The sequence below is a fragment of the Labrus mixtus genome, chromosome 23, assembly GCF_963584025.1.
Source record: "Labrus mixtus chromosome 23, fLabMix1.1, whole genome shotgun sequence".
Taxonomy (NCBI): Eukaryota; Metazoa; Chordata; class Actinopteri; order Labriformes; family Labridae; genus Labrus; species Labrus mixtus.
In genome coordinates, this window is record NC_083634.1 from 19,264,930 (window position 1) to 19,275,149 (window position 10,220).

The 10,220-nt window shown below is 40.4% G+C and overlaps 1 protein-coding gene across 1 annotated transcript in view; it reads right to left on the minus strand.

Annotated features, from left to right (window-relative positions):
* dysf (dysferlin, limb girdle muscular dystrophy 2B (autosomal recessive)) overlaps positions 1-10,220 on the minus strand; it is a 66,469-nt gene extending 56,249 nt beyond the window's left edge. The window contains exons 1-3 of the mRNA XM_061031910.1: positions 9,929-10,220; positions 799-854; positions 490-581 (exon numbers count right to left, since the gene is read on the minus strand). Coding sequence (XP_060887893.1) covers positions 490-581; positions 799-854; positions 9,929-10,016 — 236 coding nt within the window. The 5' untranslated portion in view covers positions 10,017-10,220. The remainder of the gene's footprint in view (positions 1-489; positions 582-798; positions 855-9,928) is intronic.

Here is a 10,220-nt window from a genome sequence, read left to right on the forward strand (position 1 = left end):
ACATCTTGAAGAAGTGGATCAGTCCAAAAATAACCATCTGAAGGGGTGTTTTCAATAAACAAACAAGTCTGGACCAGGACCCACACCCTGACCATTCCCTGCATGAGTTTTGTCCAGTTCATCTACCACACTTGATTGATCCGTGTTCATTTTGCTTCTGATATGTCTTGTAGGATATGGCAAACACAAGAAAGTGATGTTTAAAAGGTTAATAAGTTGATTGTCATTGGAGTTGGCATCTTCAGAAAAGGGCATTGGACATCCGATAACATCTTTGACAAAGTACCATACCATTCAGGCAGAGGCTATTCTAAAATAATCTCATTATACCATTAATAGAATAACACAAGTACTTTATCTAACCACTGTTAGTGTCCAGTGGTTGCTATGGTCACCAAGTGAACAACATGCTGAAAAGGTTTTTATATAGATACCTGCCTGGTTACATACTGTATGGACTACACTGCCATAAAAAAAAACAATAAGTACCTGTTCCTCCCCATCTTCTCATGGTCTTTGACAACACAGTGCAGCTCAGCTCCAGAGTCCAGAGGAATCCCCTTCAAATCCCACTCAAAACCCTAACAGGACAGGAAACATGTGGAATGTGAAAGGAAGTTTGTACATTGGGTGTTTTGGATGGGCGGCTGGAGAAATGTTTTTAGCAGTTTGAATATTTTTTAATGAAATTAATGAAAACTTTCTCCTGAAGCTGTAATAGAACCACCATCCACCATTTGAAAAATGACAAGCAAGTTGTTCTCAGCACATTTATCATAGCTTTACATCAGGGCGTACCTCATTCCAGACAGGGTTAGGGTTGTTCTTGATGACCTTGGTTTTCTTCTTGGAACCTGAAGCCAACCAAGAAATGGGAACGTTAAAGCATAGCATAAGAGATGGTCAATTTAACATTTTGGATCCAGACTGTAAGATCCCATGACACTGCTAATGTTGCTTTCTTACGTCTAAAGCCCAAAACATTTGGAGGTACCTGAGAAAACGTTGTCACGGCTACGAAGTGATCAGCCAAGACACTTTAGATATCTAACAATGTATTGACCTGAATTACTTCCCAAAGATGGTCTCTTCAATGCATGGCTTCTTTAATAAGCTTTAGTCTGACTCTGCAGATTATTAAAGAAGCCACGCACTGAAGAGACCATCAATGGGAAGTAAAACATGACACAATGCTAAAAACTTTCCAACCATTTGACCTTTCAGACGAACACAAACAGTGTTGCAAACAAATGTTGTGGTTTCCTGCAACATAGAGTTCAGAGCTATGATTTCCTGTCTGCTGGGCAGGAAGTAAGATGATAAACTGACCAAAGGGTTATTGTGGTTTCTTTATTGGACTACTATAAAACCTCTTTGCATTACTTTAAAAACAACAAGGTTGTGGAACGACTAAAACACAAGTTAACTCTTCAGCCAGAACACCAACCACATGCAATGTAGTTGTCCTATTGATACAAAGAGATGTTGATTAAGCCAAATTTCCTCCATCTTTTCAAGCTTGTCGCACAACTGATTGCCTATTTGGATTTACACTTGCATTCTTATTCTGCATACACACACATACAGGCATTCTTTCTCTCCTAACACACACCCAGAGAATGGCTGTTTTCTTTCCTGTTTTGTCCACGGTCATCACCCCATGTGAGAACACACAAACATGAACCTTATTACGCACTAACACCCACACAAATACCTACGCAAGTGTACCTCCGCTCGGGGAATAAATCTTCAAAAACACCTCCACCCTTCCACGTAGGGGTCAAGAGGGCACTTCATGTTTGTGTGCGTGCGCGCATGTGTGTGAACTGTGTAAGCCTCCCAAGAGCTGAAATCTGAGCGAGCATCTCGGAGACAGGAAGTGGCACAGCACTGACTTCCTGGTTGGTATTGCTTGGCACCGTTTCTGTCATGAGCTGAGAATAGAACAAGCTTTGACCCACGGCGCTGTTAAATACGTAAGGGACAGCTATGTTTAGACATAGACTGAGTGTGTGTTTGTGTTAGTGTTTGTCTCGTTCAGAAGTTAAGAGCTTGAGGTCAAGAAATGAAGCAGACGTCTAAAATCTTGGTATTCTGGTTTCTCAATCACTGCTCATATCGCAAATATTAGCAAAGACCAAGTAGAAGACTTGCCAGAGATTTCATTCTGATTTTGATTGAAAACACTGATAGGTCCGATAAAAGCACTTTGTCTGGAAACCCGTCAGTCAGCATACAAACACAATTACACTTCCACATTTTATCGCAGGCACACTTGCACAGTTATGAAGATGCAGATGCATTGACTTAAAAATAACGTCCAGGTGAAGAAATACATCCAGGAGATTATTCTATACTTCGCAATACTAACATCTTCATTTGAAGCAAGAACTTGCACGCTGAAGCAACAGCGCCACAGGTGGTGAGCATTGCAAGAGTTCTTTTAAATCCGTAGAGATCGATAATTATTGCAAAGTTCATGCAAGATTTCTGCAGAAATAGTCAAATCATCGTGGACAAATCAAATAGTAGGATGTCTAAGGTTATGTTCTCCATTGGATTGGATGAAATTGCTGCTAAAATCTGTTCAAGAACAAAGAAAGTCAAACCCAACCCTTCATTTTTTATTAATTGTTTTCCTTTCTTCCACTGTAGAGCTAGGACAGTGAACAGATTCAGATATCAGGGAGAGAAATGTTTTGAATTCTTGGATTCTCTCTCTCTCTCTCTTTTCTTTTTCCGGTCTCAGCTTCCTGACTTTTTAAACTCAACTGTTATTTCTATAAATGGACATGGTATCTGTTCACTGCACAAATGGGACCCTCTCTCTCTTTCTCCATTTGCTCTAAATTCTTGAAGTTGTTACAACCCAGAAACACTTGACTTGACAGTTACCCATAAGGCTATATTAAACTTTTGACTACAAAGATGTAAATAAAGCCTTCTCCTCAGCAACCAAAACAGTTCATAGTACTGCAATAAAATACAAATGGTTTCTGGATTTAAAAACTTTGCAATCAAACTGTTTCCATTCAGTTTCTGTTTGTGCCTTTTGCTCCAATAGGAATTCAAGCATGTGTGTGATGGCACCAGGAAACAGAGTCAAGACAAAGGCAGGAAGTTAACTGCAGCGCTCACCTCGTTAAGAAGGCAGACACTGACTCGTGATACAAGTACAACAACAAACGGATGGAAAACCAGACCAGGTAGCCAAGTCACCTTCAACCTCCTGCCATTTGGCATGTCCACCTTAATGTGACTTCCAACAAGCTCACTCGCTCACTGCAGTCAGATATATTCATCATTGGTTTGAGATGTGCTGGAGAAATACCAACGCAAGATTTTACTTTTGTTAAACTTATAATGAGGTTAGTCCACATGAAGAAACCCAAAAGGAAGGCAAAAAATAGCTACATTACTTTTCAGGTGTTTCTCAAACCTGATTTGGATTTTCACTCAATGAGACTTGATTCTCCTACAATTAGAAGTTTGACTTTCAAGAAGTCAACCTAACCCTAAAGGAAAACCCAACAAGTGAACATAAAAACAAAAAATGGACAGCGCTAGACTGCATGATTACTCGCATTTGGATTCTCTAGACCCAACCTTGATTTCCTGTCAATATTTTGAGACTTGGCAATTCCTTTGACACACCTATCACTTCTTGCATGATTGAATGGAAGACCTGGTTTCAATGGTGCTGGCAGGACAAAGGTTCTCGCCAACCAGAACTAATTCTGCAGTGTCCGGGGTGCACATGGCACGATTGCAGCTTGTCCTCCAACAATGCAGCCAAATACCTAGGTTGCCCCCCCCCCCCCCCCCCCCCCCCCCCCCAATCTCTGACAGGACCAACAACAGGAGGATTCCCTTCTTTAGTGCCTCAACTGATGGCAGGAAACAGGTACTCATACTTTCCCATTTGTACCAGACACATTTTGTGAATTTGATTTTGGTATGATCTAGGACCAAAACAAGACTTTTAGTGTAGTAAAAAGTTTGTGATTTGGTTTAAATTAGTACTCAAGTCAATTCGAGTACCCTGTCACACAACAAATGTCACATTACGTATGCAAGTGCCATTTTCTTGTCTTGATGAATTTTCCCATTAATCCCCGACTATCATAGGATGAAAGTCCAATGTTATTTGATCTACAGCCATCTGCCGACAGAGCAAAGTTGGTTGGGCTAACCCTCAGTCCTACACAAGGATCATAGTGCTTTAGCTTTTACAACAATGCCTGATGAGTCTACCGGACAGTACTGCCGTCATTTATCTTGCAGATCCCCCGAGTCTACAATGGTCCTCTTACCTCTGAAGCTGACACTAGCCAGGGGGTTGGAGTGTCTCAGGTTGTAGGCTTGCTGGAGAACGCAACGCAACATGGCTGAAACTTTGGCTGAGTCCTGAAACCAATGATGCTTGTCAAAACCAAGCTTGGAAAGGAAGAAATGAGGTCTGACTGGGAGGTGATTCAGCCGCCAATGTGAGAGGCATCCAGGGCTGATGGGACGGTGGGTTACATGGCCCAGTAGGTTTCGAGATTGAAAATAACCAGAGTGCTACACCACCAAAAGTAACCAAAAAAAAAAGACAAACTAAAGGCAAAAAGGGAGAACATAAAAATTAAACCGCCAACGAAAAAGCCCTTAGTTAAATGAAAATGTTTTCCAAAGAAGGTATCCGCGTCCAACACTTCCACTTGCAACAAAATCCAGAATCGCACCAACAAGATGTGCGATTCTGCTCTGTCCTACAGAATAGGAAATAAAATCTCAAAAGTGTTGTCGTCCTCACATGTTCAGCTTGTCTTTACTGCCTCTCCCTGACACACTTACTGGGAAAGAGGGCAACAACTGAGCCTTTTTCGGGAAAAGCCACACACCTCACATCCAGAGGAAATCTCAACATTTCCTGTTCTCTTTTCCTCTCTTGTCTCCTGGTTGTGTCCCTATCTTTGGCCACATCTTTGACGCTCCATTGGTCGGAACATTCTCCACAGTTATTTATATCTGTCCTCTGATATCTCTATCTTAAAAAAGTAAATCTTTGTTTGGGCTTTTCCTGGATTTATTTCAATCTCGGGTTTTCAGTAAACTGTCAAAGTCTATTAAACCCTGTGCCATCAAGAAAAATGACATTTAGTTACATTCCATTGTAAAAAATGGACACATAAACAGCAAAGGTTATGAATGATAAATCAATGCTTATTAAACATGAAATTCTTTTGGAAGTGCAGATGGAACCAACAAGTTCTAAAGAGAAACTTGTTAACTAGATGAGGGATCCAACATTCGACTTAGACGATAAATTCAAGGACCATAAGTGTTCTAATGATCTCATGTTGCACAAATTGAGGGATTCAAAACAGCTTTGATCAAAGTCAAAATGATCTCAAGGCACAGTTTGTCCATTGAGGTCAGGCCAGGGCTAGAAATCCCAAGATTCTTTGGCGTCAGGGATCTGAATTTCTTAACCAAACTGAAAGACTACTTTCAGTGAATTAACTTACAATTCAAGCCCTTTTATAAACCTGTCAGCGATCCTTTTCCGATGCCTCAGATCTTATCCAAAACATGAATACACAAATACAATAGTCAACAATGGAGGGTGGGAAAGAAAGCAACAGACAGATGCATGAACAACTTGCGCCACCTGCAGACAGAAATCAGGGCAACACACACACTGTCTCACTTGTAGTAAGGGGATTGTCTGAAACACAGGACAAATTAGTACCATTGGCTCGACAGGTATCAAAAATCTTCTCTGTCTTTGTCTATATTACAAATCTATAAATAAACTCTTTAAAAAAGGGAGTTTGATTAAGATTGTTTTTCGGCCCTATTCTTGCTTTTTTGCAATTTTGCAATCCCATTCTTCTGATGTCAACCACGGTTTAAAAGTTCACTGAGTCTGTACTCCGTGTGCTACTTAGAAAGACATTTGTAGAAAATGGATTCCTTTGAGGATTCAGTCCGGGTCTCATATCTGTGCTTCAGGGTTTATAAACAATTATCTCACTGTCGACTACAGGCAGCATGAAGATATTTCATGCAAATCATGTTCAGTGTATCATGTGGAGCTTTGAACCTATGTGCTCCAGATGAAAATAGATAAAGTGATTTTAAATCTCTTAGCCGTCTGCAGTGACACAACGCTCTTTCTGCAGAATGAAAGTTGTTTACAGGGTGGGAGTATAGTTCAGTTTTTAGTTTAGTTTTTTATTTTATTATTGTGTCATACATACATCCATATGCCCAGCCCACATGGGCTCCCGGATCAGAGTGCGCTAGGTAAGCTATATTCATCGTCAGGAAACAAAAAGAGAAAGCAAGAAGTCAAACTAATCAAACAGAATATCCTGTCTTCTTTTCCAAGCTTTTTGAAACAAAATTAGCAAGATTAAACACATCAAACTTAAACAGCCATTCCACTTTCTGCACATCTGTCCGCCCCGATATTTCAGATTTTAGTTCATGAAACAATAATTCTCTTAAATCATCAGATTTTGTACAATGCAAAAGAAAATGGGACTCTGTTTCAACTTCGTCCAACTCACACATCTGACAGAGTCTGTTTTCTACTGGAATATTTTTGAATCGACCGACTTCAACAGCCAGACGGAGAATACCAGATCTTAACTGTGTATGTAACTTAGTATATGTGAGAAAATATGAATTTGTTGTAGTCTTTAAGTTGATACTTTATTTCCCTTGTGGTCAACAGGATACGAGTGGTTTAGGTGTGATTGGAACAGCAAATGTCACAGACACAGTACAATATATTTTACATTACAATGGAACCATCAATAAAACCTTCAATGTCAGTGACAAAGCAGATGTTCTTTCAAAAAGACCAATGACTTCACATGAACTGTCTGAGAAATGGCTGTTTTAATGCAGGGAATGCAGCGATGTTTAAAGAGAGCCAAGAGCATGATGGAGCAATTTAAAGGTCTATATGTGAGTCAGGGCAGAGGCAGCAGGCCAGATGCCTTTTACATGTAATCTTTTGTATTTTATTTGAGAGATCTTCTCGAACAACCTTTGGAGGTATAGCGCACTCTGAACGGAAGAAATGATTCAGCAGATTTTTCAGAGCAGCTCCCAGCAGACGTATTAACACAGATTAAATATCAGATATCATCCAGAGAGGAGAGGCTGAGTAAACCTGCAGATAATATTCAGTTTTTCTTTGATGCCGTCATGGTGTATTACAGATCATCGTCGCCATAAACACTGGAAATGGACGGCTATACGCCTTGACATTTAAACTGAATGCTAACCTATTTGAAATTCCCTCGATATTTACCTTTATTCTAGTCAGCATCAATCAGTAAAGGGAAAAGAAAACATGAAGACAGAGGGGGGTTGATGTGTTATACAAGTCCGTTATGCGATGTCCGTTAGTCTGTCCTTACTGTGCTGTTCTTTATGTTTTTAACGATTGTAAAGTGTCTGAGTTTTTAAAAGCACTTATAAATAAAAATGTATTAAGTCCCTGAATGGAATCTAGGAATTAGGACACTTCAAGGTTTAAAATGTCTTACCTCTTCACATTTGTTATTTTGTTTAAAGGCTTTATATGTGATTTTCACACTTAAATATAAATCAAGTATCTCCTCTGAAAATAACTCTGTGAGTCATGACTGTCTACAATGGGTGTAACACCCGAGTCCCACTGTCTGTGATGTTTTCAGAGTTTTCAGAGTCCTATCTTCACTTTGTTTACATCGCCTGGACGGCCGGCTGACTCCTCCCCTCGTGTATAAAAGTTGTTTAATTGAGGGACTAGAGAAAAGAAGAATAACATACTGTACTCACTGCTTAACTGTGTTTCTAGATCACGCTCATTTCAGGTAAATTTACATGCAGTGTGAAGATACGAGCAGAATAAAGATCGCTAGCATTAGCATGCTAACACAACAATGCAGCGCGAGTTGTTTTGGTTTCATGCTGGTGCTCAAGGGCGACATCTGCTGCATCAAAAAATTGCATATAAAGCCTTTAACTGTCGGTGGCGATTCTAGATCCGTTTGGGACCCGAGGCAAATATTCACAAGGGGCCCCTCCAACACATAATCATACGGCAATATTGGGATTTATGCGTCAGACATTGTTTTAGTGTAATTTAGACAGTTTTGCATTTTTTGATGACTGAGTTCTTCTCTGACACGCCTGTCTTATGAACGGCAAATCGTTTTTTTTTATCAAGCTTTGGTACTTTGGTAACTTTTGATACCATCAATCATTGAAATACAGAGAGTATTCTCTTAAAATGTGTGATATCAAGCAGCACTGACGGTGGACACGTTTGACAACTTTCATTTAAACCTTTTAATGGTTTATTGGTAGTTATAGTAATGTCTGAGGGGGGGCTTGGGGCTGTGGTGAAGGGGCCCAATGTGCAGTGTCGATTATAGAGTCCACTGGGGCCCAAGGCAAAAATCAGTTAGGGGGCCCTACAACCAGCTTTCAGCAGGGCAATGAGAGTGAATGCTGTCAGATTGGGGCCCCTTAGGAAGGTTTCCTACTGTCATTACTAAAAATTTTACACATTATGGTTCATTGCTTTAGTTAACATTTTGTCAACCCTTTGTGGCCCCCTACTGGTCTGCGGGCCCCAAGCAGTTGCCTGCCTTGCCTGTTGACAAGCAGCGCCTCTGCCGATGTGAGATCTAGTTCTCATGAAGGCCCAGATATCCTGGAGACGCCCCTGGACCCAAGTGTAAAAAAAATGGTATTATTTGTAATCTTAAGAAGAGAAAAATCTGTTAAATTATCGTTGGAATTTGTGGAGACACACTTCAGGCACTGCTCTATATTTCACAGGGAAACTTTTTGTGCTGCCTCAGTGTCACGAGTTTATAACACACTGACTGTGTCAGAAAACCCCGGCTCTGTTTTCTACTGCACACATTACTTTCAGTTTACCTCTGGCGTTCCTTAAGTGGGTTACCGGATTTTCCCCCAGATCTTTACAATAACACAATGACAAAATATGTGACTATACATAAAGAAGGGTTGTTTTCTTTCTGTGACAAAACTTCTAAAGAGACACAAAATACTCTTGGGGGGGGGGGGGGAGAATTGGAAGAAAAATATTTGCAAATTGGGATCAGGTTTTTACCCTAACTTTCTGGGAGATGCAGGGTTTCTGTAGTAAATGTTAAATCGGCATGTTTTCTGAAGTTTCATAGTCGAAGACAAATCAGCATTTTGCACATTTTTTACTTTTTCATCAATATTAATTCAATTACCGGTAAACTTTTTCTCAAGTGATGTCACATTAGGGGTTAAATTATGCAGAAAATGTTTAAGGACAAAAGAATAATTATTGGACCATTTTTTTTTTTTAAACAAAATGAAGGGAGGGTGTGAATACTTTGCCTCATTCTGCCTACTTTTTGGTATAAATCGCCACGTTGTAGCACTTGGATCAAATTTGTTATGAAGTTTATAAGTTAGCCGACATTTCTAGTTGAGGAAGTTTAGCACAGGACTGAATCTGCATGCAGGATTTTGTTTATTTTTCATGCACATGTTGGAAGAACAAGGAGATGAACAATAATAGAAACATTTAGCTGAATAATAAGATTGACAAGCAGCTGAGTGGCTTGCTCCATGCTTATTGGATTCTCTTTGTAACTGCATCCTCCTCTGTTTCCACATCATCCCCCCTTGTGCTCTCTGTCTCTCTCTCTCTCTCTCTCTCTCTTTGCCCCACCCCGAACAGACTGGAAGCCATGAAACTAGACTGCCAGAGGCTTTTCCAATAATAACCTCAGCTGTCATAGAGAAGTTTTTAAACTGTATCTACTTATCTCCATTTCTTTCTTTCTCCTGTTAAATCTTAGCCTCTCTCTCTCTCTCTCTATCTCTCTCTTCCTCACACAAACACACACATCAACACTCACACCACCCCTACCTTCATAGGTGACGGTGCAGTAGGAATCGCTGACGTCGTCGTCCGGCGTTTGCAGTCGCTCGGCACACAGAATAAACACGCGCAGCATGGCTCAAAGACACATACATACACACGGGACAGCAGAGATGTGTCAAATCACACCAACAATCACAGGTAAGCCCATATATGGGCGTTGATTCCTCCCAAAAAGAATATCCTCAAAATGAGATAATGTCCATAAAAGCAGGAGAGAGGAAAAGGTTGACAAGAGACACTGAGGACAGATAGAGACTGAGACAGCCACCGTTAGAGC